The sequence below is a fragment of the Corvus moneduloides genome, chromosome 2 (genome assembly GCF_009650955.1).
Source record: "Corvus moneduloides isolate bCorMon1 chromosome 2, bCorMon1.pri, whole genome shotgun sequence".
Lineage (NCBI taxonomy): Eukaryota > Metazoa > Chordata > Aves > Passeriformes > Corvidae > Corvus > Corvus moneduloides.
In genome coordinates, this window is record NC_045477.1 from 86,939,348 (window position 1) to 86,967,192 (window position 27,845).

The 27,845-nt window shown below is 40.8% G+C and overlaps 1 protein-coding gene across 12 annotated transcripts; it reads left to right on the forward strand.

The window, feature by feature from the left end:
* On the forward strand, nt 1-27,577 carry LOC116439984 (arylsulfatase D-like). Of its 12 annotated transcripts, XM_032100165.1 has the most exons (13): nt 271-381; nt 1,253-1,300; nt 6,776-6,845; nt 7,257-7,450; nt 7,779-7,919; nt 8,687-8,808; nt 9,711-9,833; nt 11,941-12,364; nt 13,252-13,388; nt 15,952-16,086; nt 17,514-17,676; nt 18,444-18,565; nt 22,363-27,577. In XM_032100165.1, exons 3-13 carry the CDS (start codon nt 6,843-6,845, stop codon nt 22,731-22,733), a joined length of 1,935 nt encoding a protein of 644 aa, XP_031956056.1. In that variant the 5' UTR covers nt 271-381; nt 1,253-1,300; nt 6,776-6,842; the 3' UTR covers nt 22,734-27,577. The 12 variants fall into 12 exon arrangements, with proteins under 12 accessions (XP_031956065.1, XP_031956066.1, XP_031956056.1 ...); XM_032100169.1 differs by lacking the exon at nt 6,776-6,845; XM_032100166.1 differs by lacking the exon at nt 1,253-1,300.
* The last annotated feature ends 268 nt before the right edge of the window (nt 27,578-27,845 follow it).

Consider the following 27,845-nt stretch of genomic DNA (forward strand, 5'->3'; position numbering starts at 1 on the left):
CTCCACACGGTGTGCTGTAGCCGACAGTGTCACTGCCCGAGATTTAGGAGCTTTCCCTCAGCTTTACTTACTGCTAAAGCTCTTCCGTTTGCCTTGGCAGCTCCAGCAGCTCTATTCCCAGCATCTGCTCCATCCAGAACAACGCTCCCTTACTCAACACGTGTTACCCGGGGCAGGCAGGGAAGCCCTCCCCTGCAGCAGGCAGCATGAACTAAATGCCTTTGTCCACTTTCTTAAAGGAGACCGGGCCCTGCCAATTACTCTTGATACGACGATATGAGCCGTGGTTTTGATAAGCCCTCCTTGGAAGCAAAGATCAGAAAGCCTGAGGTGAAGAGGGAAGCGAGAACAAAGCTCCAGCAGTAAGTGAGCGAGCATGGAGTAAGTAAAGAATAAGGGGTCTGCTTGGATTTGGGGTTGTTTGGGGGTATTTTTGTGTTTTTCTTTTTTTTGTCGTTGTTGTTGGTTTTGGCTTTTTTTTCCTTTTTGGGTTTATTTCTTTTTTTTTCGGTTGGGTTGTGTGTTTCCAAAAAAAAACCAAACAAACAAAAAACAAACAAAAACAACAACAACAAAAAAAACTCCAAACAAGAAAAAAAAACCCCTCCCCCCAAAAAAAACCCCACCCTTGCCTATGTTTTTCCTTTGGAGGCAACCTTTTTTTTCCTTCTTTGAACAGAGCTGAGCCATCTTTGGCAAGGGGTGAATTTGCCATCAGGTGCCGCCGCTCCCGGGGACCCTGGGGCTCGCGGTGGGAGTGGCCGCCAAAGCCGGCGCTGTCCCAGGCGGATTCCGCTCCACTTCCCATGGAGGCAGCGCTGGGAAGTCATGCTGGAACAGCGAACTCTCAGAGCTGCGCTCTCCTTGAGGGGGCGGCCGCCAGCCTCTGCTCTTCTCCCTGCAAGGCTCCCCTGGCAAGCTCTCAGCCCCCACCTGCCGGCGGAGCTGCTCCAGCAGTTCGTAAATAGTAAAAACTCTGTGATCAGGGTTGCAGTGTGTGATAGGGGGGATCAGCAGAGCACAATAATTAACAAGCTGTGCTTTCCTTCGCTTTTAAGTGTTTCAAGCCAAACTCCAGGGTTTTATTTATTTTAATATTGTTGTTATTATTACTTCATAGGGGTGAACACAAAGCACGATTTACCCCCGGTTTGCCTCCCTGTGTTCCTCACTCTTCCTCTAGCAGACATGCCCCTAGTTGCTGCTCTTTTAATCTCATTCCTCTGCCCTCTTTCTGTCTCTGATTTTCCAGTTATGTGCTGCTCTTTTCCTGGCTGGAAGGAAAGTTGTGTGCTCCTAGGTGAGTAGTTTGAAGGCAGAAGGCACAATTAGATCATTTAGACCAGGGAGTGTTAATTGTAATGTGAAAATGCATGAGGTAATGTACAGCCTAGGGCCAGACCATCCCTTACTGCTGTTGCTCTGAAGGCAGGGTGCTGCTGTGCATAATAAATTTAAAAATTTGGATTACCTGCCACGAGAGTATTACTTACTGACAATGCACAAAGCTAAGTGGTAACATAATCATGGTACCAAATAGCAAGGATTGATATTTTCCAGGCCACTAAAATCTGTATCCCTTCAGTGAGCACTGTTGAAGCTGGTTCCCTGAGAGTGCAGAATGGAAAGGAAAAATAAAAGAGGGTCTATTGATAATCTCCTGCTTTTGGCATCTTTTTTCCAAGGGCATCCCTTGTATTTTGGTTGATGAGCAGCACCTGCCTTTGGCTCACCAGCTGCAAGCACTGAGAAACTGACTGTGCTCACACCAGCTGGGAATTTTTAATTTCTTCTCTCTCTCTATCCCTACTTGTCGCCTCTCCTCTCCTGAACATCTGTATACCTAGAAGCTATGGAAGAAAGGGGTCAACAGGTGGCACAGTATGTGGCATGTGGTGTGCTGAATTTGCTTCTTCCAGAGCTATAATGCAATATGAAATTAGCATTTTTAATTACATTTTAATATACTGTTTACTGAGATGAAGCTGTTCTGTAGCATGCTTTTATACAAGGTGGAAAGCAAGCATTTATTTTCAGCCAACAGCTAAGCAGAAAGAGACTTTTGCACATCACCACTAAATATTTCTATATATAATAATTGTAATTCACTTTTTTAATATTTAAATAAGTGTTAAAGAATTTGGAGTTTTGCTCTGGTTTTGCAGCAGTGTGCAAATTATTTCTTTCAATATCTGAAGTTAGAAAACAAGAAGGCAAATTCTTTTGTTGTGTGTAATTACAGGTTTTTAGCTTAACTGACAAGAATTTATTCCAAATTTTTCTGTTGGAGTTGGATCGCTCTTACCATTTTTAAGAATGAGTGGTTCCTTTCACTCTGGTGGATTCCCAATGAATGGTGGCATTGCCAGGCTTTTGGGGATGAGGGTGAAACATGGGATATGCCTGGTTACAGTAAATATTCTGGTAATGAGGAGATATTGTTGAAGTGGAGGTTTGTATTTTTTTATTCTCTGTAAATTTAGCTTTTTTTTTTCTTCACTGCAACATATCAAGAGTGATTAATTTTAATCAAGGAATATATTCAACAAGTGAAATAGTTGGAGGATGGGGGAACTATGTTGCCATTGTTGCAGCCATTGCTGCCATTCTATTCAGGTTGGCAAGTTTCTGGTTTCCTGTACTGCTCTGTTATCTCTGTTGAGATGCTGAACAACACCTGAGGTGGAGCAAATCTGATTTAGTGAGGGATTGTCCTCGAGTTGTGAACTGTGATCTGAAGCTTTATCTAGGTAAAAATAACCTATATCACAGACAATATGAGGTATAAAATATTGATGTGGAGTATACCTCTGCAGCAGCTACAAAGGAGACAAACAATTTGCCCTTCAAAGAGCGGACCTGCTGCATACTAAATTGGCGAGAGCAATTTGATTGCATATAAGAAGCTAATAAAAACGTTTGAGTTAATAATTTGCACTACTTCAATGTCAGTTCTAAAAACACAAGGTCCATTTGAGAGTCATATTGGAGAAAAAGTATTTGGTAGCAATATATGTATTTTTGCAAACTATGACTTTTATAAAGGGATCATGCTAATACTACTTTAAAAAAATTAAAACAAACCCAAACCTACAAAACAAAAACATGCAGTGGTGTGACTCCAGCCTGACTTTCTAAGGAGAAAGGACTCTGCACTGTGTTTTGCAATGAAATTGCACAGATTTTAGGGCCTTGAGCTATATTAATGGCTGTATTTTTGAAGTAGTAGATGAAGTCAGAGTTCATCCTCCTAGAACTCTAGGGAAATCGGTTGTTGAATGTAGTAAATGGACAAAGGTTATTGTAGTTTGTTTGTTATGTTGCTTCCCCTTTATTAAATATCCCTGCAAGCAGTAAATCTGCTCAGCCAGTTTAGTTAATGAACACTTTTCTTCTTATCTCTTAGGGATTTTTTTTCCCAAGGTCTGACATAGAAGTGATTTTATGGAATTTTGTATGTGTCATTTCAATATTTACGTTCACTACTTTAAGTGCACTCAGACAGCTTGTCAAAGGGAGAAAGAGCTAAATGAATGCCAGTGTGTGCTTCTAGTACTCAGGCATGTGTAAAAAGCCAGAAAGAAAACAGCAGTATAGAACACACAGTGACTCAAAAAAAAAAGGTTTTGCTGGCAGAGCATTTGCCTGTTTGCAGCAGGGAGTAAAGAGCAGCTTTCTGTGCTCAAGGGCAGTGGAAAACTGGTTAGCTGAAGAGGAGGAAATACTTCAGGGCTCAAACTGCAGAGATAAAATTCATCTCCCTTCTCCTTTGCTATTACTTATTTACTTATTTTGTTAGAAAAAGTGTTTGTTTAAAATTTAGTGTCTTAGTTGAAGACAATAAGTAATCATGGCTGTTAACTCTGTATTAGGTCACTAACGTAGTGGTGAGAAACAGAATGCGAGGTCTTTGCTTCCAGATAGAATTTTGCTAGCAGGGATAAATGTAAGGGTGTGGGATTTGTTTGTTTTTTGGTTTGGTTTGGGGTTTTTTTTTTTGTGGGGTGGGGGTGGCAGGGGCAGTGCAATTTGTCTCAGTCTGCATTTTTAAGTCATGCCAGCAGCAGCATGGGCCCATCTTCAGTAGTGAGCACTTGGTGAGAAAGATGTAAATAGTCAAAGAAAAGTTTAGTCATAATTTGGATGAAAGCCAGTGAAAGTTAATACTTATGTTATTGGCAGTTTTCAAAGATCTGCCCTTCTCAAAGCATGATGTAATTTTTGAGAAATATAATTTTTTCAAGAAAAGTCTTTGTGCCAGAAGCATCACAAGCCGTTAAGCAGTCATACAAAATAAGTATTATAGTCAAATAGATATGAATAAAAGTAGCCCAATGTCAAAACATAAAAATAACTGCATATAGTCATAAGTGGAAGGTGATTAAAAAAACCAAACAACTGTCTCCCACGCTGGTTATCCCAGCCACTGGATTATATGAAATGGATAGTTTTAGCTGCTTCCTCTTTCCACCACACTGACTCCTACTCACTTCTCTAGAACACAATCTGAAATTCAGGAGTTGCTGTATTCAAGTAACACAAAGAACCAAAATGTTAGCAAATAAATAGGGCTTCTCCAAGAAACTGCTCAAGACCTTCTGAACTGTAAAATGTATTACACTATAGTTAAGATCTGGAAGAAGGGGATGGACAGTAAACACTACAAATAAACACTTATGTCTTCAGCACAGGTATGCCTGCCTTTCTAGAAAATGCAATGAAAATGGGGAGACAACACGACAGAAGAAAAGCTCTGGTCCTTTTATCTCATCTGGAAGGCTGAAAAAGCTGTGTGGGGGAAACAAAATCATTTGTATCATACCCTGTTATTATTTATAGCATCTCTTCTGAAGCACTGAAATAGAGCAGTGGCAGACTTTGTACAAACTTTCACACAATTAACTGGATAGGGAATCTATAAAAGGCAGTAGCCCTGTTGTGCTAGTATTTCAACAATAAGGACTTTGTACTCTGCCTGGAATTAATGTAAAACCTGCATAGCTGTTCCCATTTGATGGCTGTTCCAGTTTGCTGGCTGTTGCTGGCAGGGATCCCAGTGGGTCCATGCTGGAGAGAGGGGAAAGGGAGAGCAAGAACAACAGGAACAAGTTACTGCTGGCTTTCACCCACACATGTTTTAGAGGATCAGGACTGCTCAGCACCTCCAGGAGCAAGAGGGATTTCGAACAAGAATAATTGACAAGAGGGTTTGTTTTCCACATTTTTAAAAGGGATTGGTCTTTTTTATTAGTCCTGATGATCATTCTATTGTGGCTTACTGGCTTACAGAGGGAATTACTATCTGATGTATTCTTGGATTTCTGTAAGATATAGCTGATTTTTAGAGGCTGCTTGTTGCAGTGCTAGCTCTGGTTTAGCAAGCTGCAGCTTTCCCGGAAAGCACAGCGGGGCTGCTTAGGGCAAAGTGACTGATTTGCCTTCCCATAGTCCTTTTGGACTTCCCTGAGCTCCTGCTCCCACTGGCTGGGCTCTGTAACACAGTGACAGCAAAGGAGGCAGAGAAGGGACCCTCATGGTGGCTTCCGAAGATCTTTAATGTTACATCTTGTCCAGGTGGTTTCCTGAGGCTGAGGGACATCTTGACCACGGTGCAGGGGGGTTTTCTCAGGGGCCCCGGGGTGGTACACGGGCGGAGTTGGGGTACAGGAACCCACAGGGAGAGCCCAAGGGAGTGGCCAGGTCTAGGGGCAAGGGAAAGGGGGGGAACAATGTGGAATAAGAAAAGCAGTGGGTAAACAGACCACCGCAGCTGCTGTTAGATTTATAAATTATGTTGAGTTTTCTCATTTAACATCTGAGGAAACTGGACAAGCCCTAGGGCCCAGTAATGGGTTCATCACATCATAGTGCTGTCAGTGAGAGCTCTGCTTTCAGAAGGAATCAGACCCTAACAGAGGAATGTGAATATGCATATTTAAATTGTGGTGGGTTTTTTCAATAAGTGTGGTCATTCATGTAGTCGTTCAGTAAGAGTAGTGCTCCTAAAATGTCTTGCAGTAAATCAGATAGTGCCACAACCAATGGTATTAAGATCTTTTTAATACTACCAGTATGCCTCCTTGGCTCAAGTTCACAGTTTTGCTGAGGGGCTCTACATAAGTTTCTGTCTAAATATTGTTGTGCCTGCTGTGACCAGCTGGCTGTAGTGCAAGAACCTGTGGGGAGAAAGTGGAAGACAGCAGAACTGTTGTATGAGCTTGGAAAGCTTATCAACCCTCGGGAAGTCAAGGAGTTTCTTAGATGTTCAGGTCTGTCTCGTCCTTTTGCTCCACTACAGCTCACAAGGGCTGATCCTCAGCTACTTGGTGTAGACTGAAGATTTTCACTGTAATAGTTCTGGCTTGATCATGTACCACAAGCTCTTTAAATGTAATGCTGCCTAACAGTTGCTGGGAAGGCAGAGCTCTGCCTCTGTTGTGAAAGCACTGTGAAGATATTGCCATGATAGGTGATGACCAGAGCCATCAGTCATTGTTTGTTGTCACAGATTAATGGCTTCATGCACTTGCCACATCATTGCCCCAGCTCTGAAATATGGGACCAGAGTTCACTGGGCCCTTGGGGGAACTGCATCCAGGCTGTGACAGTGAAACACCGCTACACTGCCATCTCAAAAAGATTTGAGATCCTAGTAGTAAGTCCACCTGGAGTTATCAGCAGCTGGAAGCAGGCCAGACCTTGCAAAACCACATGCAAAATCACCAGAACTGCTGGGCTCTGATTTCCTTTTTTTTTTTTTTTCCTTTTTCACCAGAATTTATATGACCAACTATGTAGCTGTTTCATAAAATGGAAAACTATGAAGTTTAGCAGGGAAAACAATGGTAAGAGAGACATTCACTGAGGCTCTTTCCTGGATTTTAGGTGTTGTGCTTAAGAAAATGTAAGCAGATAATCTCACTTTTTCCCCGCTACCACCACTCCAACTTAATGAGAATCTAAGAGCAGCTAATACAAATTTGGATCTATTGGTATTTCAAGACCTTTTACCCTGCTTTTATAAGACACAGAGGGTTAGGAGTATATATAATACATAGTATAGTATGCTCACTATGCATTTATCACATTGGGGTTTCTATGAAATAACAATCAGAAGATGTGTTCTAGCATAGGTATTTTACATCTGTAAGCTTCCATTGCGAACACCTTGAGCAACTAAAACGTGCAGAGATATTCTTAGGGTCTTCTATGAAGATAATCAAGTTTAGGCCTGTTGCTGCCCCTTGATTTTGCAGATGGTCCCATGGTTTAAGAAGCCTTTTCCAGACACTGTGTGTGGCAGTGGGTGCAGTAAATGCCACAGTCAAGCCATTGCCATAATGACCAGCGTGACTCCACACCAATCACCTTTGTGCTCCTGTCCCACTCGTTCCAGGAGCCTTAACAGGAGCATCCTATACCCCTGTCCAAGGGGTGCCTTGAGACTCTTGTAAGTATCCAACCACTCGTTCTACTGGGAATATCTGCACAGATCAGAGCAAATGTCAATAAAGAAATGCAGACACAAAATTCCTGTGTGAATAAATAATAATAACAACAACAATAATAAATAAGAATAAAACTCCTAGAAAATGATACCAGTATCATAAAACTCAAGGACTTCTGTACATATTCAGGAGCTCCATCTGCTGGCACTCTTTGGTTGCTGTTTGCACCTAATACTGAGTCCCCATAAAACTTTGAGAATAGTAGTTTAAAGTCTATTGTAAAACTTACAGTTGTTTTTTGTAATATTACCTCTTTTCTTTTGCTTTTAGGAGCTGCCTAAACGTTTGGCTAACCTTATGCTTGTTTCCAAGAACCTGCATATCAAATCCTTCCAAACCTAACTTTTTACTGATACTGGCTGATGATCTTGGTATTGGAGATGTGGGTTGCTATGGCAATGATACAATAAGGTATGAAATTGATTACCTCTTCTGGGTGAACCTCATTTTAAAAAAATGTTGATGATACTTAGCATTAAAATTCATTATTAATTTATTTGTTTATCTAGATATACTTCTTTTCAAACTATGTACAAAATTAATGTTCTACAATAATTCCTACTGGAGTCATAATTATACAGGCGTGCTTGAGAAACTTTCTGGGACTTAGAACCTTCCAAATGTGTCTGTGCACTGTACTTGTCAGGCATGTGTATAATAAGTAAATTTCCACAATTCCAGGGTTGAAGTATGAAGGAATGACATTAGAATTTAATATCAGTTAACAATTGTACTAGAGTTATGAAATGACAAGTCAGTCTGTGTGATACACTTATCCCTAGTGCAGTTACCTATCTGTATATAGATTGATTGAATGATATGTCTTTGTTCTAGCCTATTATTGTCTTGGATGTTGTGTTGTGAAGAGACTCTTTTTCCCTATGCTGTGTAGGATTTTGGTATGGGTTAAGGCTGAGATACCTTGTCTTTTTTTCCCTCCTTTTTTTTTTTTTTAGTTATTAATAAAAACTCATATACCTATGGAAAACTCATTTCTAAGGAGCCAAGATATATATATCTCAAAAATATATATAAAACACAGAACTTTTCTAGCTGAGTTGTAGGTAAACAGAAGTTTGTAAATTTGATGGTGATAGTCTCAACAAAACTAGGAGGAGCGGTATGCCATGAATTTCTGTGTAATACACTTTTATCAGACATGGGATTTTTCTCCTTAGGACCCCTAACATTGATGGCCTGGCAAAGGAGGGAGTGAGACTTACTCAGCACATTGCTGCAGCAGCTGTCTGTACTCCAAGCAGAGCCGCTTTCCTGACTGGCAGATACCCTATCAGATCAGGTTGGGCCTCTCGCCAATGATTTGCTGCAGTTAGTCTGGTCAGTGTTGATATTAAAAATCCCCTTAAATAAACTGTTGTAAAGAACAGGTAATCTTGGGATTTGGAGTCTCAGTGAGATGGGCAAAAAATAGAGATGACTAATGATTGATTTCTATGGGAAAATCCCCATATAAAACACATTTAATGTGGCTAAATGACAACACAGAAATGGATGAAAATCTAAACAGTACAAAGCACCCAGAGGTAGAAAAATGAAGAGGAAAATTGTGTAAATGTTGTATGTTCAGTGGCACTGGGATTATATTAAATGTAATATTTTTAATATCCTGACAAACTTTTTCACAGTGAAATGTGTCAGACTGTAGAATAGTTCTCAGCAATTGTGTTTTAAAATAGATTTACTTCAGCCATGTAAATTTATGACAGAAGACTTCAGCCACTGCATATAGCAGTAATAATCAGTATAGTTTCAGATGTGATTCTGACTCGCTTAAGGAGAAATGTAATCATTAACTGTACATTTCAGAAGTGTGTACCCCTAACTCTGTAAGCCTTTTGTTCTAAGATAAAACTTACTTTCTTTTTTTTTTTTTAGCATCATGCTTAGATAGAACTTTGATTGTAAGAGGTTGCTTAATGTCCAGATGTAGGTGTCTTCCTGCCATTTTTAGACACCCCATCATAGCTGAGGCATCTGCATTGGACTAGCATATAACGACATGGAACTTGGAAAACACATCATTCTGGAGGTCAAGCAGAATATCCTAGGGCATAGGAAATGGTTTATGAAGAGGCACTAGTCGTAGGCAGCTGAGTCCCATTCATTAGAAAGCAGAGTCTGAGAAGACTGAAAATCTGAAACCTGGCTTGTTTTATTTTAAATATTATTATTCCTCTCTAGGCATGGCATCTAGCACTCAGCGGCAGGTTCTCTTCTGGAACGGGGGTTCTGGGGGGCTCCCACCAAATGAAACTACTTTTGCCAGAATACTCTACCAGCAGGGTTATTCTACAGCACTTGTAGGTATGAGACAAAGAAACTCGTTGCCTTTTTCATTGTTTGTTATTCTAATTAGGTTGCTTCTGTAAATATATTTTTTGGTCAAAATGTCCAAGATTGGTTAAACTAGATTTTCTTGTATGCACAGCTTTCAAAATCAGCAGGGCTTTTAGAACACAACCCACAACTCCCAGCATCAGTACAGCATATCTGGTAGATCCAAAATGAGGTGTACGGAATACGTAAATACACATTGCAAATGGAAGTAAATTCATAGGAAAGAATCTTGTTTGCCCAGTACAGGTTGCTTTAGGACGAGCCAACAGAGATATTCACTGATGTATTAGAGCAGAAAAATGTCATCTGCCAGTTAGCACCAAGACACCACGGTGGTCTTAATTATATCAATTTCAGCACAGTGGTCTTAATTATATTGACTTCAGCAAGGTTTTTAACACTGTCTCTCACAACATCCTCATAGGCAAACTCTGGAAGTGTGGACTGGATGAGTGGACAGGGAAGTGGGTTGAGAGCTGGCTGAACAGCAGATCCCAGAGGGATCAGTGGCACAAGGTCTAGTTGTCACTAGTGGTGTCCCCAAGGGCCAACACTGAGCCCAGTATTCTTTAACTTATTCATCAATAATGAAGATAATTAGGGGACTGGAGCATCTCTCTTATGAGGACAGGCTGAGGGAGCTGGCCCTATTCAGCCTTGAGAAGAGATGGCTGAGAGGGGGCCTCATCAATGTCTGTCAGTATCTGAAGGGAGGGTGCCAAGAGAGTGGAGCCAGGCTCTTCTTGGTGGTGCCAAGCAATAGGACAAGAGGCAAGGGGCAGAAACTGATGCACAGGAATCTCCACCTGAACATAAGGAAGAACGTCTTTACTGTGTGGGTGACATCGGAACAGATTGCTCAGAGAGGGTGTGGAGTCTCCCTCACTGGAGATATTCAAGAACTGTCTGGACACAATCCTATGCCATGTGCTCTGGGACGACCCTCCCTGAGCAGGGAGGCTGGCCCAGATGACCACTGTGGTCCCTTCCAATGGTGCCTGTAGTTTCTGTTATTTAAGCATTCTGCTGATTATCACAGTTATGATGTCCCTTAATTTCTGCAAAAGTGTATTGTGTCAAAAAGCTGAAAGAGTCCCATTGACTTCAGTGGATCTTATATCAAAATACATGTCCAAAAAAAAAGAAAATCCTGGTAACTTATTGCTAATTTTGCCTGAACAGTGATTAAAGGCTGTGTCGTTGAAGCACCTCTTATTTTAAAATTCTTTATACTCTTTTGTAATGTGCTTAATTGCAATTACTGTGCTTTTCACACCTGTGCTCAACTCCACACCCTGAAGTGTGCATTTAGTTCCTAAAATGAAGCAAGTCTCAGTGACGTACTGACTTCACACACTGCTCACTGCAGTCTGATGCAGCTTATAGTGTAAACCACATTCAAATACGCAAGTGAAGTACAGGACAGGTCAGCACTTGTCAGAAGTTATTTGTCTAGGTAATAGCCCTAAGCCCATGGCTATAGACTGTCCTTCATTGTCATGATAAGTACACTGCCCTGTAATATGACTCCAGTAAGGTTCATTATCAGTGTATAACATATTCTAATATGTCCAATTCTACTGGATAATTGTAATAGCCTATTTCTGCTACTCATTGTACAGTGAATATGGTCACACAGAGATAATTTGTGCACCTTCTTCCTGAAATTTGTTCCTGGATTGTGAAGGTCAGATAGAACTTGTGTGTAAAATAGTTCATATTTTTGCACTTAGCCTTGTGCCAAATGAAAGAGCTTTCTCAGTTTCTCCCTATCAGGTTATGCATTAATGCATGGCGACTTCATCATGTGAAAAATAATAAGCAACAACTTTTGCAACCATATTTGTTCTTACTCTGGGAGGTATCTGAGCTGGACCATTGCCCTGCATGTAATTTAAACAGATAGGTGAGGAAAAGCAGCTGTTCTAGACAAAGTGCCAATGCACTATTGCTCCCTGAGCCCATCCCCATTCCATACCAGCTCTGCCCTTGGCTTCACCTTAACTGAGAAATACAGGCAGACACACCCTAGAGTTGTAATATTGGATTTAAGATCTTTTTTTTTTATTTCCAGGGAAGTGGCATATGGGTGTGAACTGCAAAACCCACCGTGATCACTGCCACCATCCTTTAAATCATGGGTTTGATTATTTTTATGGTATGCCTTTTACCCTTGTGAATGAGTGTCAAGGCACAGACGACCCTGAATTGGCCAAGTCTTTGCAAGATACATACTGGTTTTACACTCAGATGATCATCCTTGCAGTATTTACTCTTGTGATTGGAAAACTTGCCAATTTATTCCCAGTAAAATGGAAAATAATCATCTGTCTGGCTATCTGTGGTCTCCTTCATTTCATCTCCTGGTTCTCCAGCTATGGTTTCACCAAGTACTGGAACTGTATCCTGATGAGAAACCACGATATCACTGAACAACCAATGAACCTGCAAAAAACTACTTCTAATATGCTGAAGGAGGCAATTACATTCATTGAAAGGTAATCAACAGAGGTGAGGAGCAGATCGGGGGGGAGGGAGTGATACTGTGCCTTCTGCCAGTAGGAACAGAAAAATGATCCTAGGGTGGTGAATGGACTATCATAGAAAGTGTCATATGAAGTTAATATTTTACAAAAGGGAGAGTAGTAGTGAGTTTTGTTTAGTTTTGCAGTTTTGTTTCTTTTGTTTCCCCAAAGGTGCCCTTCATTTACTATCAGTAACCTTAACTGGAATTGAAAAAAAACACAAAGTCTTTAAAAGTATTCATGTGTTAAGTCTGGGCATATCCATATTTCTGTCAGGGTTTTAAGGGTTGTGCGTTTGTTTTTTAAAGGAAATTTGACGTAATACAAATTCCTTCTCTAAAACTTTGAGCATAAGTAATGTCAGATTCCTAAGATATCCTACCTGGCTTGATGTTGAAGGGATACAGTTTCGCTGTGGGTGAAACCTACTGATATGACCCACTGCAAGTGATATCTGCCTCCTCCACGAGGGCACCTCGGATGCCCAGTGACATATATCCATGTTTAAGCTTAGGCAAGTGAGTCCTATTCTCCTTGCTTCCAAGAATGTGTCAATCTTTTGTCTATGACCTCTTCTAGTTCTTTATTTAATGTTCTACACCTGTCTAATTTGGAACTGGAAAAAGAAAGGGCCCATTACTGTTTTGGTCTTAATACAGAACAAACATCTTAGAGGGATATGTTTTAATCCCCTCTGTCTCCTACAACCTCAACACTGAAAGATGTCAAAAAACAAAAATCTTTTTGGTTAGATCACAACAATAATAATATTAATTGAGATAGTAACTGCAATACCACTGTTATATTTTGGGTTGTGTGACAGTTTGAAGAGAAATGACTATTGTTTTCTTTTATTTCAGAAACAAGCATAGACCATTTCTTCTCTTTGTTTCCCTTTTACATGTTCACACCCCTCTCATTACCACAGAGAAGTTTCAGGGCAGAAGCAGGCATGGCCTGTATGGTGATAACGTAGAGGAGATGGACTGGATGGTGGGTAAGTGTTGGTCTTGAAGGAAATTCTTCATTCAGTTGAATGAGGAAAAGATATTAAAGGGGTGATCACCAAACTCCCTTTTGGCATCTGTAAAAATCAGTGAACTCACCTTGGTTACACAGTTGGTTTCAGGGTTTGCCATACCATAACCATACAATACCTCTTTTTAATTTTCTTAAGATGAAAGCTTAAACTGTCCTTATAAGGATTTTTTCTTTATCTTTTTTTAAATGAGATGCTCCTATGCTGAAGTGTTACATGCAGTCAAATAACCAGATATATGCCTGATCATGTTGTTAATCAAAATGTATGACGTTTCTCCAGCTCTGGTCTTAGAAGATGTAAAGAGTGTTGCTGCTGAATATTACTTTATATGGTGGTTGTTTTGTGTATTTACTCATTTTCATCAAAGAAATAATAGATCAGAACCCTCTCCTAGCCAGAAGTCCAAGTTAGAAAGCTATGAAGTTTCACTTAATAAATTGTGTGAAGTCAGTGACGACTTACTTAGGTCATAATCTAGGCTCTTGAGTACCAATCAGGTTAAGTTTCTGATTGGCTTAATTAGGTTTAAAAACCTAAACTTAGTTTTTCCTTTTCTATGAGAGGGCAAGAGATAGCTACTGTTTGTATTTAGTCAAAAGTGAAGACCGTATTAACAAATTAATTGCCTCCTGTAGAGGTCATGATTCAATCCCTGAACCTTTTTTCCCCCCCAATAACCACATCTACAAAACTGTAATTTGAGAGGAGCCTGACTGCTTTCAATGGGCAGGCTGAAAACTCCTGCAAGATCCAGTTGAAGCAGAGGACTCAGCCATGCTCCTCTTTCCTCTTTTGGCACTAGTCATCTTCAGACACAGGCTGTGTAAGCAGAGCTGGATAGCAGAAGTCAAGATGTAAGAAACATGTAGTTGAAACTGGATAGCAGTTAATGAGGACAGAATTCTCCAGAGTTGGATAGCTCTTGATTTGGGATCTAATTCAGAATCAATATGCCTAGACTCAGTCTAAACACTTTTTGGGAGAAGGTTTTGTAGGTAAGGTCAATAACTAGTTTCACCAAGGAGAGACAGGAAGTCTGTAAAGGAAAAGAGATTGAGCAAAAGTGCTGATCACTGGCTTGTGGTTTTTTTCTTGTGCAGTTCAGCTTTTGCTGCTGCTTCTTTAGGTATGGAAGCTGTTCTTGGCAAATACCTTTTGATGCAGAAGATGATGAAGAGAATTAATTGAAGATAAATCACATTCTATATAAACATTTGATGCAATCAGTACCGAAAAGATTCCTTATGAAGTTAGGTTTGAATTACAGTCTGTGAAGCTTTTACCACTGACATCAGGAAATTATTTTGGTTGATAGTATGCAGCCTGGTCTCAGAGTCCTTGTTCGGTTCCTGATGACACACAGCAGTTTTCTGTGGTTAGTAATCAGAGCAGCACTATTATTTAAGCTTTTCAAGATGTTTGAGGCTACATAGTTAAGACAATACTTGATGCAGAATCTACGGAATAAAGCTGACAGAGTATTTTGAGTAGCTTGAATAAAAGTATCACTCATTTATTTTCCAATTGGTTTTATAAAAAGTTTTATAAACATTCATCAGCTTTCTCTTGGGCTCTTATTATTTCATAGAATCATAGAATATGCTGAGTTGGAAGGGACCAATCAGGATCATTAAAGTCCAACTCCTACCCTGCAGGACACCCCAGGAATGACAGCATGTGCCTGAGAGTATTGTCCAAACAGTTCTTAAACTCTGTCAGGCTGGTGCTGTGACCACTTCCCTGGGGAGCTGTTCCAGTGCCCAACCACCCTCTGGGTGAAAAACTTTTTCCTGATATGTTACTCAAACCTCCCTGAACACAGCTTCTTGTAATTTCCTTGGGTCCTGCCACCAGTCCTGAGAGTGAAGAGAACTTGCCCCTACGTTAGCCCCTCATAAGGATGTTGAAAAGTGCTAACAGGTCTCCCCTCAGTCTCCCCTTCTCCAGGCTGAACAGACCAAGTGACCTCAGCTGCTCCTCATACAGCCTCCCCTCAAAGCCCTTCATCATCCTCATGGCCCTCCTTTGGATGCTCTCTTTTTCATATTGTAGTGCCCAAAATTGCCCCCAGCACTCGAGGTGAGGCTGCCCCAGTGCAGAGCAGAGCAGGACGATCCCCTCCCTTGTCTGGTTGGCGATGCTGATGCTCCCCAGAATATGGATGGCCCTCCTGGCTGCCAGGGCACTGCTGACTCATGTTCAACTTAGCATCGACCAGGACCCCCAGGTGCCTTTCTGCAGTGCTGCTTTCCTGCCTCTCCTTCCCCAGCGTACACACATAGCAAGGGCTGCCGTCTCCCAGGGGCAGGATCCAGCAGTTTCACTTTTTAAACCTCGCATGGCTGGTGATTGCCCATCTCTCTAATTTGTCAAGCTCTCTTTGCATTGAATATGGTAGATCATAACAGAATTTATTCAGGCAAATGGAAGGTCTCAGTCTTCAGTGAATTTGGAGTCAAGACCTAAAAAATCTGACTGCATCTCCTGATGTAATTATGGTGTTTTGCTTTGTTTATAGGCAGGCTTCTGGATGTTATTGACAAAGAGGACTTGAAGAATACCACATTCATTTATTTTGGATCTGATCATGGAGGATTCTTAGAGGCTCACAGAGGAAATTCTCAGTTGGGTGGATGGAATGGGATATATAAAGGTAAAATTTTAGAAGTGTGTACATGCATAAGACTTCCTCTTAAAAAAAAAAAAATTACAGAGAAAAATATATCCGAACAGACTATATTTAATAAACTATATGATGGGATTATAATCTTGGACTGTAGGGCTGAAAAAAAATCAGGGCATCTGCTATTCATAGGGCTGGGGTTGAGTAGAGAGGCAGGATCACTTCCCTCGACCTGCTGCCAATGCTCTTACTAATGCACACCAGGATTCCCTTGGCCTTCTTGGCCCCAAGGGCGCTGCTGGCTCATGGAGAGCTCGTTGTCCACCAGAATACCCAGGTCCTTCTCTGCAGAGTTGCTTTCCAGCAGGTCTGCACCCAGCCTGTAATGGGACATGGGGTTATTCTTCCCAAGGTACAGGACCCTGCATTTGCCTTTACTGAATTTCAAAAGGTTCCTCTCTACAGATTATCTATGTCAACACTGGCAGGTATCTTGATGTTTATTTTCTTAATATAGTGTTCCAGTTTCTCACCCACCATATAGAAGTTTCTTCTAGACTCTCTATGGCTGGCTTGCAACATAAGCTCTAGGGAAGTGAAGATCTATGGTATCTCTTGTATGTGCTCCCTCCAGATTACTAAGCCTTTAAAAGCCACTCTGGTATTTACTGTATAATGAAGTCTGAAAGCTGCATCCATCATGTTTCCCTGTAGAAGAAGAGTCATGTGCACCTTGACCTTCTCAGCACCACAATGCACATTGTCTAGCACTAAGTTACTTGATGAGCCACACAAGCAATGTTTGATACAGCTGGGATCCACTCACACACAGTCCTAAATGCAAAATTAGCCTTTAGTTCTTGTTAAGAAGTTTCCATGCCAGTAACAAATGCAAAAAGGCCAAGAGGCTCACTTGAGTAGCTTAGAATCTGATCTAAGGAATTCACTTCCACTAGCTGAACAGAAGTATATTAGTAACAGGAGAGTCCAGAGGGGAAAGAGAAATGTGATCAGGGAGGGAATTCAGTATGAGAGGACGAAGATGAAATGATGCCTGCTTAGAAAGAAGGCAAGAGGGGATACAATATCAATTTAGATATCAATAATAGAAAAACATAACTATTTAAGTCCACATACAGCAGAACAGGGGATATCCCAGTGAAACTAACTAGCAAGATTAAAAAATACAGTTTAATTAATAAATATCTGCAAAACTCACTCTTGCTATTGGAAACTGCATATTAAAAAAAGCAAGCAGATAAATAAGCAGCACATACAAATAATGAGAAGAGCCACTACTGAATGACAGTCTACTGTTTTCCAGGATTTAGAGCGTTTTCATTAAAGTTACATGAATATTCTAAAAGTTTTAAAACTGTTTATTATACATGTGCAATAAACATGTGATATCTTTTATTCTTTTAGCTTTTTTGACACTTCTACCCCTTCTGTAACAGGTGGAAAAGGAATGGGCGGCTGGGAAGGAGGAATCCGTGTTCCAGGTATAGTTAGATGGCCAGGAGTGTTGCCTGCAGGCATAGTTATCGATGAACCTACAAGCCTTATGGACATCTATCCTACAGTAGTGCAACTGGCTGGAGGGGCAGTGCCTCAGGACAGGTACAGAGGTGGCTTCATAAACCATATTGCATCTCTTTCTTTATTTAGACAGAAGCTGTGTCATGCATCCTAACAGCCACAGGTTAAATTCTTTTTGTTTCCAAACCAGGCAATTCTCTAGCTTTCTTTCTGCACAGGTTTCCCCAATACATCTGCTTATGTGGAAAAGGCAAAGAAAAAAGCATAGGTGTTATCAAGGGTCATTTAGCTAACTCAGCCCTTCTGTCACTGAAGGCAACTTGGTTGATTTGGGTCACAAGGATGACTGTGGAAAAAAAAAGAGACTTCTCAAAAGGACACATGAAAGTGTGGGTGGCTAAGCCATTTCAGCCAAAAGCATAAAAGTACTGGTAGAGTGTAACTAAACCAACTATTAGGCAGTTCAGTAAGTGGCTTCTTTTTTTAATATTTTTACAGAGCCTGCAGCTCACAGAGCTGTCAGCGATTTCCATTTCAGGTAGCAGAATTAAAACCTGTGAACTGTGCCTTCACTATTGTTATCACATCCAGCAAAATTACAGTAATGGTGACTGATCTCCCCAGGCAGGATGTGTGAACTAGCTGTAAATGCAAAAACTTCTAGTAACTGCTAATTATTGGTGTCCACCCAATTAAAAATCTCCGGGCTCATTAGCTAAACAGTACCTTGGTTTAGTGATGACACTTGAAATCCTAATGCTGCACACATACAGAGTGAGTACTGCTCATGCTCCAGCTGCAGACTTAAAATTCTTAAACTGTCTGGTGACTCTGGTCCTCTCTGTCAGGGTCGTGGATGGGCACACCTTGCTGCCCCTGCTGCAGGGGACAGTGAAGCACTCTGGGCACGAGTTCCTGTTCCACTACTGCGGTGTGTTTCTGCATGCAGTGCGCTGGCACCAGAAGGACAGTGAGTATAAACATCCCCCTCCTGCAGGGCAGAAATGATGTAATGTCCTCTAGCTTCCCATAAAGTATCATGTAAAAATGTACATACACACATATACACACACACCTATATATATATATATGTATACACACATATATTTATATATGGAATACGTTCATTGTTTCAAACTCTCAGTTCTTCTTCTCATTGTTAGCTGTCTTGCCTTGCCTGAGATGAAGGGGTTTGCTTCCTGGGACATAGAGCTTCAAGAATCTCTCAGTATTCTTAGAGATCTCTCTTTGTTTCTCTGTGATGCACACCGTTTTTTGTGAACACAGAAAGTTTCTGGGGAGAGAAAGCTGTGTCTGACTGCCCCAACTCCTGGAAAATATTCCTGTTGAGGAGTCATGCCACACTTCCTTACTGAAAGGCTAAATACATACTTGAGTCCAGTGGGGCATTTGAAGAATTGCTTTTCAGGTTGTGCTGCTGTTCTCACCTAACTTAGATTGCTTGTTCTTCTAAGCTATGTAAGTTCTACTTAAGTAGCTGTGCATACAATATGCAGATGCAGAGCAGATTTTGTGGCATTTCATGTTCCTATGAAGCCATGTGCACATCTAGATTTCTTATGCATGCCTTTCTACAATTTTTCCCATTGAACCTCAACTGTTCATGGCAAGGAGCCTAAGAACAATGCCACGTTCTGCATATAAAAGACCAGCTAGCCAAATACGTAGCTCAGCTCTCAGCCAGGCCAAAAATTTTGATTCTTTGCTCCAACTGCAGTTTCTTCTGACTGGGCTGATAAGACTTTTTAGAGTCCATTTTAGCTCGTTTACAAGTATGTCACACTCACATTTCATATTTATTATCTGTTTATATCTGTCTGTTGATCAGCCTAGATATGAAGCCATTGTGTCTTGATGTCACCCAGGCAGGACCCATCCTTTAAGGCCTTCACTGAAGCCAAAAGAATCCTTTCCTTTACCTCTGCACCATAAGTCTTATTAGTGACAGTCCATTTCTTTCTGCTCATTAAACTGATTGATTGTTATGAGATGGGTTTGAGAGATGTTTGGATTGGAGCAGCAGGTTTCCTTTCCCTGGAATATATTAAATGAACACACTGCCCTAACATGCACATGCACACTTCAGATTCTGTCAGAGCTACTTCAGTAGCAAATTGTATATCCCTCTTTGCCTCTTGGAGATGAGTGAAACCCCCACTGCTTTATCAGCACTGATTTCTACTACCTTTTTTTTTCTTTTATCCTTCTGTGACCCAGCTGTCTGCTCAGCTCACCAGCACAGGTTAATTAAAATCAGCCTCACTCTATCCTTCAAAGTGAACTAACAAGGACCTGGCTGTCTCCCACTCTGCAACTCCAGTAATTATCTGCAGCTGTGAAAAGTGAATGCTAAAATTTAGCAGAATCGGAACAATTCTCCCCAGACATTCTACACTCACTACCCCAAATTGCCATGCAGTATATAAGGTCTAAAGAATTCAGCTCAATTATTTATGGAAAAGAATGACTATCTACTTCAGTATTTCTGAACACTGATCACAAATTCCTGTGTACATCTAGGTAAGTCCATCTGTCCATCTCATATTTTATTTTAGTAATATCACAACAGCACTCCAACTAGAGTCACATACTCAGAGAGTGCTTGTTTAACTCCTTTTAACAAATATCTATGTATGCTACCTGACCAACAGACGTAAGAAGCAAATCCCATGCTCTGGGCACCCTGATATCACAGAGGATGCTTGCAGTTCTGTCACAAGACAAACATCTTTTTAGTAACAAGACAGGGATAAGCTTAAGGATGCAGAGCACATCCAGCCAGCAGCAAAGCAAATACTCAAACAGACCTAAGGAGTATCTGTCTGTCCTTAGTAAGCTGTCAGAAAGTTGAAAGATTTCAGCTTTATTTCCAGATCCATGATATTCTGAGCTGGAAGGGACCCATAAGGATCATCAAGTTCAACTCTTAAGGAAATGACCCATCCAGGGATTGAACCCACAAGCTTGGCATTATCACCACCATGCTCTAACCCTTTTTCTTTCAGAAATCCACATTCTTTATCCTTTCTTTCACAATTTCAGAAATGGAGGTATCTAACATTTACTTCATTTTCTTACACCAAAACATTTCAGAACCATTGAGACAGCATCCCTCCATAAAAGTGCAGAAGCAGGATGTGGAAGCTATGGGGTGAAAATTAAGAGACACAGAGCCAGCCAGCTAGCCCGCAACTGGATATTTTAAGCTAAGATATTACCTAAACCTTAATATCTTTTATGTGCTCCCCTTCACCTTCTAAGAAGTTTTAAAATTTTATTTATTCACAAAATATTGTTCTAGCAGTAGTGACAAGACAGAGTGTGAACCATAAAGCTGCAGGCTCCAGACATAAAGAACAGCTCTGGACACAAGAGAAGAAAGGGAGAAAAGTTCAGCTGACTCCATTGAACCAAAAAGAATATTCCATGTAGGAACAATGGAGTTGTCAGCTCTTTAATGCTTTGAGCACAGAAGTGGCTCCAAGTGGTGAATGTCCTCTTTCTTCTTGTCTCCTTTTTCAGACATAGTATCTAATTGCTGTCTTCTTGCTGGGCACATCTTCGCCTCTGAGTTCAGTGTAGTGCTTTCTAAATGTGGGGTAAGGAATAGGAGAGAAAAGAGGAGAGAGGGAGAAGTAAAATGTCCTGATGAACTGCATTCAGATGTAGTCCAAGTAATTTACCACTTTTTCACTCGAAGTTACAAACCTGTGCTTATCCCATGGTCAGTACAAGAGCCTGATGAAGTACAAGCTCTAAAGCTGCGAACTATTGGCCTTCTTCATGTAAACTTAAAAACTAGACTCCAGATTTTACTGTTTTAAAGGCCTGCAATTACCACCCTTTTTGGAAGTGTACTGGAACATGAGCAGAGAAATAAGCTGTGGTCAGTTTCTGCATAAATATGCTTCTTCACTCAGATGTACAGAGCCAGAACAACCATCTACCAATACTTACACCCAGAAACTGGGGACTACATTCTCCATTTCTCCCCCTCCAAGAGGCATGAAAAGTTTTAAAGGGGAACAAGAAAGTGGCAGACTCGGTCTGTACTGAAAATATTGGGCGAACCATCCATATACTGCACATGGTACCCAGAGCCAGGGTGCACCCATGAGCCACAAAAAACCCATCTGAATCCCTAGCTTCCACAACACCTTTTCCCTGTATGCGACAGGGATGGTCCTGTCTTCTCCTTTGTTGTTCCAAGCTGTTGCGTTGCTTGGTTTCCTGCGTTGGTTTAGCAAGCCGCAAACCTTCCCGGGGAGCGCAGCGGGGCTGCTGCGGGGAGAGCGGCTGTTCCGCTTCCCGCAGCCCTTCCGCACGGCCCCGCGCTCCTGCTCCGGCCAGCTGGGCTCCGCAACACCAGATGATGAAGGAGGCGGGAAGGGTCCCTGCATGGCGACCTCGGAGGAATGTTTATTCACAAGACGACAGAGGTTCCCAGAGGCAGAGGTCAGGGAGCCGGGGCTTTTCTCAGGGCGCAGGGGCGGGACATGGGCGGAGTTGGGTACTGGAACCAATAGAGAGGACCCGAGGGTGTGGCCAGGGCTAGGGGCAGGGAAGTGAGGACCATCTGGGAAAGGCTGGCAGTTTAATAAGAAAAGGAATGGGGGAATACAGCACTACACCAAGCTTCCCCTCGGAAGAACAAAGCAGATCACTTCACCATGAACCAACCTTTCCAGGACCATCCCCCAGCTCCTAATGACATCAGGCTGCTCAAGTGTGCTTCTTCTCTGACAGGTGGCACTGTATGGAAAGCTCATTATGCTACGCCAGTATTTCAACCAGAAGGCTCCGGGGCCTGTTTCAGAAGAGGAATTTGTCCATGTTTTGGGGATGGTGTAACCCATCATGACCCTCCACTGCTGTTCAATCTCTCGCAAGATCCGTCTGAGGCAAATCCTCTATCAGCTGACACTGAGCCCTTGTTTGACGCTGTAACGAGGAGAATAAGAAGAGCTGTGGAAGAGCATCGCAAGACTCTGACTCCAGTCCCACAACAGCTGTCTCCTTACAATAATATATGGAAGCCATGGCTGCAGCCATGCTGTGGGATGTTCCCATTCTGTTGGTGCCATGAAGAAAATAACAAAGAAGATAGCATAGTTTAACACCACAATCAAAATATGGTTAGCTTTAAAGAAATCGATAATTTTTCACATTCAAGTGACTACAGTCATAGAGAGATTAAAGGTTAAATTACACTGGAATAACTGAAAGGGACATCAGTGGTTGTTTTTGTTCAACCTTTTCTCTTACTCATGGTAATTTAGTAAGCCTGTGGTTTAAAAAAAAAAAAATCGGGTCATCTGTGTAATCTACCCCTCAAGTGAATAATTCAGGATTAAATACCAAGTAAATGAAAGAATATTTCTTTCCTTACTGATTTTCAATTCAAACAAATGATAACTGATAAGAAAGCAAATTTTTAATAGCAGATCTTTGTATGTGAAATATGCTTGTTAAGACAACAGGACTGAGCCCAAGAGTATATTCCTATTCAAGCCTTATCTTTTTTAATGAAAAAAACCTTTTGCACAAAAATGAAAGGATGATGACAATGCAAAAATAATGAAAAATAAAATTGCACATTTAATTTGGAAATATACCAAAATTCATTGGCCTCTCAGAAATAAACACCTACTAATTTACAGAAATTTTTTGCTTCATCATCTGTACATTCATCTATTATGTAAGAATTCTCAGGGAAAACTGAACTGGCAAGTATGTTTTAAAAATTAGATAGCCAAAGTTAGCATCTCAGGATCAGTAGCAAAGTACCTAGCTATTCTGAAATGTTAAACCACAACACTTCCTACTGATGTGTTTTCCATGCAGTTAAGTCATCTCACTTGTGAGAGCACTGAAAATCATTACCCCGCTGCCTTGTGAGGATTGCGAAATTTGTGACCTGTCTGTGAGACCAATTCATAAGTCTGCAGGTCCCACCTGAGTGATAGTGCCTCTGATTTCATAGGAGTGCCATTATGCCTGCTGAAAAACGTGCTTTGTTTTGTGAAAAAGCACATTGTTTTCAGTAGGAGGTGTTAAAAAAAATTCACCTCACAAACTAATCACTTCTGTGTTCAGGTTATCTTCTCCAAGATAACCTGTCAGCACTCTCTACAGTCATTAGGGAAAGAGAGGGAATTAAAATATCTAATCCTCTCTTGCTGCCCTTAGATTAAATAAATTAATCTCTCAAGATACAATCCTAACCATACTCTTGCAGGGTTTTTGTGTCAAATCAGATTTTCAAATGGAGGCTTCTGTAATTTTTCCTCACCAAAAAAATGTATTGTGGGCACGAGACTCAGATTCAAACTACTCAGTCTTCCTGAACATGGTATATTCAATTCCTTCTATACAGCTAAAGGTCACCCAGGTTTTAAAAAGTAACAAGGGATGGTAAGAGCTGCAGAGCAGGGACTTCAGGTGACTTGTTTACTTAAAGCTTGCTGTCTTGAGGAGCCGCACCACTGCAGCTCTATTCAGTACCAAGGCTGCCTGTGTGTCATTTTTTGCCTTTTAGAAGTAGGAAGAGACAAGAAGGCCCATAGCAGGTCACTCTCTCTTCTCCTGAGGTGCCACAGCAGGTCCCCTTCACCTACTTCAGGACAGAAGAGAGTGTATGCCTGGACTACGCACCCATTGCAGTGTTTCAGAGAACCTCCTGACTTACACCTCCAGTGTGCTAGGTCAGGGCTGTGGTGAGTCGCTGCTGTTTAAGCAGCATGGTGGTCACCATGATACAGGCCCAAGTGCAAGTCTCCAAAAAGCTGACCAGGCATTTCTTCAGGTTACTTCCCATTTCACCTTTTCTCTAAAATGTCACCAAGAAAGTTAATGTGGAAAACATTCCACATAAATCAAAGGACACGCATGATAATGAACTGCTTGGATGCCTCAATGTCACATTTGACAGAAGTATCTAAAAATATGTTTGTTCTCACTTCTTGACAGCATTTAAATCCACGCCATCATTGATACAAACTTGCCAGATTTGACATTTTTCTATGGGGGGATTGAAACCAGAGCAGTTGCATTTTACTGGATTTGTGCAGGGAGAAAAGAGCATAGGAGGGTAGGACAAATCGTACTGCTCAGTGGGGAACAAAGCCAAAGGCTGTCAAGCCAGTCAGTTCAGTAGCATCTACATTATCAATTAAGTACAAGGATAAGTTTTTTCTCAGTTCAGTTCACTGGCTTCCCCACTCACCCCCTCCACTCATTAGGTTAGATAGCAGGAAAAAGTTTTTCACACAGAAAGTAGTTGAGCACTGGAACAGGTTCCCCATGGAAGTGGTCACAGCATGAAGACTGCCTGAGTTCAAAAGAATTTGGATAATGCTCTCAGGCACATGGCATGAGTCTTGGGACGTCCTGCTCAGGGCCAGGAGGTAGACTCAGTGATCCTGCTGGGTCCCTTCCAACTCAGCATGTTCTATGACTTACACACAAGACCATGCCCAGTCCCACACTAGACCATGATGAAAGCATTTGCCAGCGGATGGGAAAGGTGTTCAAGCACCCACTCAGCATGCAAGCATAGATCCAAACTTCAGGAAGCCAGACTAGGGAAGGCCGGTACTTCAGCAAGACGCTGAACTCCATCTCTAAACACAATGTGAAAAAATCACCCTAAATGTAAACATTAAACATTTGTCTAACACTTCATTCCTCTGAAAGTTAATTTTGCTGAACTGCTGTAGAGAGTCAGATGCTAAGGAGTCACATATCCACGTTGCCTTTCTGACATCTAAACACAGATAATTTTATCTTGGCTGGCATCTGTGGAAAACCAGAGGGGCTTTCAGGCAGGATGAGGAAAAATTAGGGCCGGCAGCATGGAGAACCAGCTTTTGTCAACTGTTAAGAGACCTCAGCCGGGCACAGGGAAATGTGCTTTTCCCACACTGAGAGGGAGAGGGCAGACACTGCACACAGAGGATCTGCAGGCGACAAGAAGAGCAAAGTAATGGGAAATTTCTGACTAAGATGCACATCACTTCAAAAAACAGGGGGTCAGGAGAGATGACTATTTGCGGTCCTAAGTTCCTTTCACTGTCTAAAGCTAAGTATATCTTAAAAGGTACAAATTTTGAGGAGAGAGTGGTAAGCATGAAAAGGAGGTTAATTGTTTTACCTGTTTCATGCAGATCCTAGCCATGGAGTTGTTGCAGATCGTTATATACACTTCAATTGAGAACATGTAAGCTCTGCACAAGCTGTTCTTCTGATCATCTGGCAACTGTATATTCCCCATAAAGCAGATGAACCCAACATCACACTCAAGTTGTCCTCATGAATCCTTTCACATAAAATGCATTAATAGGCAAAAAAGCTGTCACAGAACCAACCTTCTTGGAGTAAGAAACTCATTAGAGTTCCATAGGTTTCCTTGAAAAATCATCTATAATGATGATTTGAAAAATATATTAATATAAGAATAAAGCCTAAATCGTATGCTTTCTCCCTTATTTTCTCATGGTTTCTCCCTTTGAAGCAAAGCTCAAGAACTACATGAAAGGGCCTTTTGGGAAAACCTGAGACAACTGGCCAATCTCCAAGCCATTGTTAGCCATACCAGAATGTGCCTACAAATGGATTAATATAGACACCATAGAGAGGGAACTATTACTCTGTAACAAATGAAGTTTGTTTTACTGAAAGAGCTGTGGTTGTACTGTGTAAATGTTTGACATTCATGTTGTATGAAGCCGACTTCCGCTTAACTCATTTGATCATTATTAAATGACATTTGGAATTGTTGCGTTAGGCTGACTCAACAGAGCAATTGTCAAGTCTCACAGGAGTGAGACAAACAGCTTCTATGAAGCCTCACTTCACCATGTTTAAATATTAGACACATTGCTTTGCTCCCTGCTGGGACTCAAGGGAGTGCCAGCACACAGATCACAAGATCCCATCAGTTAAGGATGCAAAATAACTGTGTAGCAAATAAACTGAGAAAAGTAATTTGAGCTCAAAATTTATCCAGCTTGAAATTCCCAAGAACTCTAAATATATTTAAGAGGTGTTTACATAAATGACCAAGAAGGAGTAACTAAAAACCTTTTTCTCTTGACAGATTGTAGGCTAAAATACACACACAGAGGCATATATATAGTGTTGAACTCAATAAGACACTGGAAGACTTTTGTAGGATGTTTTGATTGTAATGTTACATCAACTCCATTAAAAAAAGAAAATCAGATTTATTCAAAACCTAGTTTCTTACTGAATTACCATACTACTGCATTACTAAGATTTTTGAAAGCAAGAAAAGAATATATATATTTAAAAAATTGTAACTGCCTACGTTGAGATAAATGGGGTTAAAAACTACAGGATCCAAACAACCCTGGCTTCTGCTCTGCCATTTGTCTAAAAGCTGTAACTAAAAAGTTTGGAAACAGAAAGAATTTATGGAGGTTTGAAAAGAAAAAAAAAAAGCCTCTCAACTAAACAAAACATAAAACAGGTACCCATCCATCACATGCAGTTAGTTCTGTTCCAAGTACTTGATACTATGAGAAGGCTCTGAAAATCCTACTGCTCTAAAACAAACAAATTATCTGTTTCATGTATTTATCATTGTTCAGAATGCTGTACAGTGCCTTAAAATTGAACAAACACTTTTCCAAGGCAGTTAATGCCATGCCATCCTGAAAAGTATTAAAATAATCACAAGTCAGAGGCTGGCTGTCTTGGAATTTTAGGGTTTTTATCCCTCCAATTTGTTTGAGTTGAAAAGGTTCTGACAACAGTCAGTAAAATTCAAGAAAAAAAATCTTGCAAATGTATTTTTTCCCTTTATTACTATAATTGTCACTTTTCTAGCAATTATTGTAAGTTTAAGTCAATTATATATTACTGGTTTTTTTAGCTACCTTTGGTATAATTATGGTATGATGTTATTACAAACAAAAAGTTTATACCAGGATGCAAAATATAACTGGAGTGTCGCAGCTTTTAATTTTTAGCACAAAAGAAACTATTTATGAGCCATCCAACTTAGGATGAACAGAATTTTGGCTGAAACATTTTGCAACCAATATACTGACAATACAGACTACTTCAATGAGCAGTATTAGCTGACACATATTTCTGGAGGCTATTTAAGAATTTACTACAATGCATTTAATATCTCATATTGGGTTGATAAAAAATGAACAAACAAAACAAAAAGACCCAAACCAACAAAAATTCAAACCACAGAA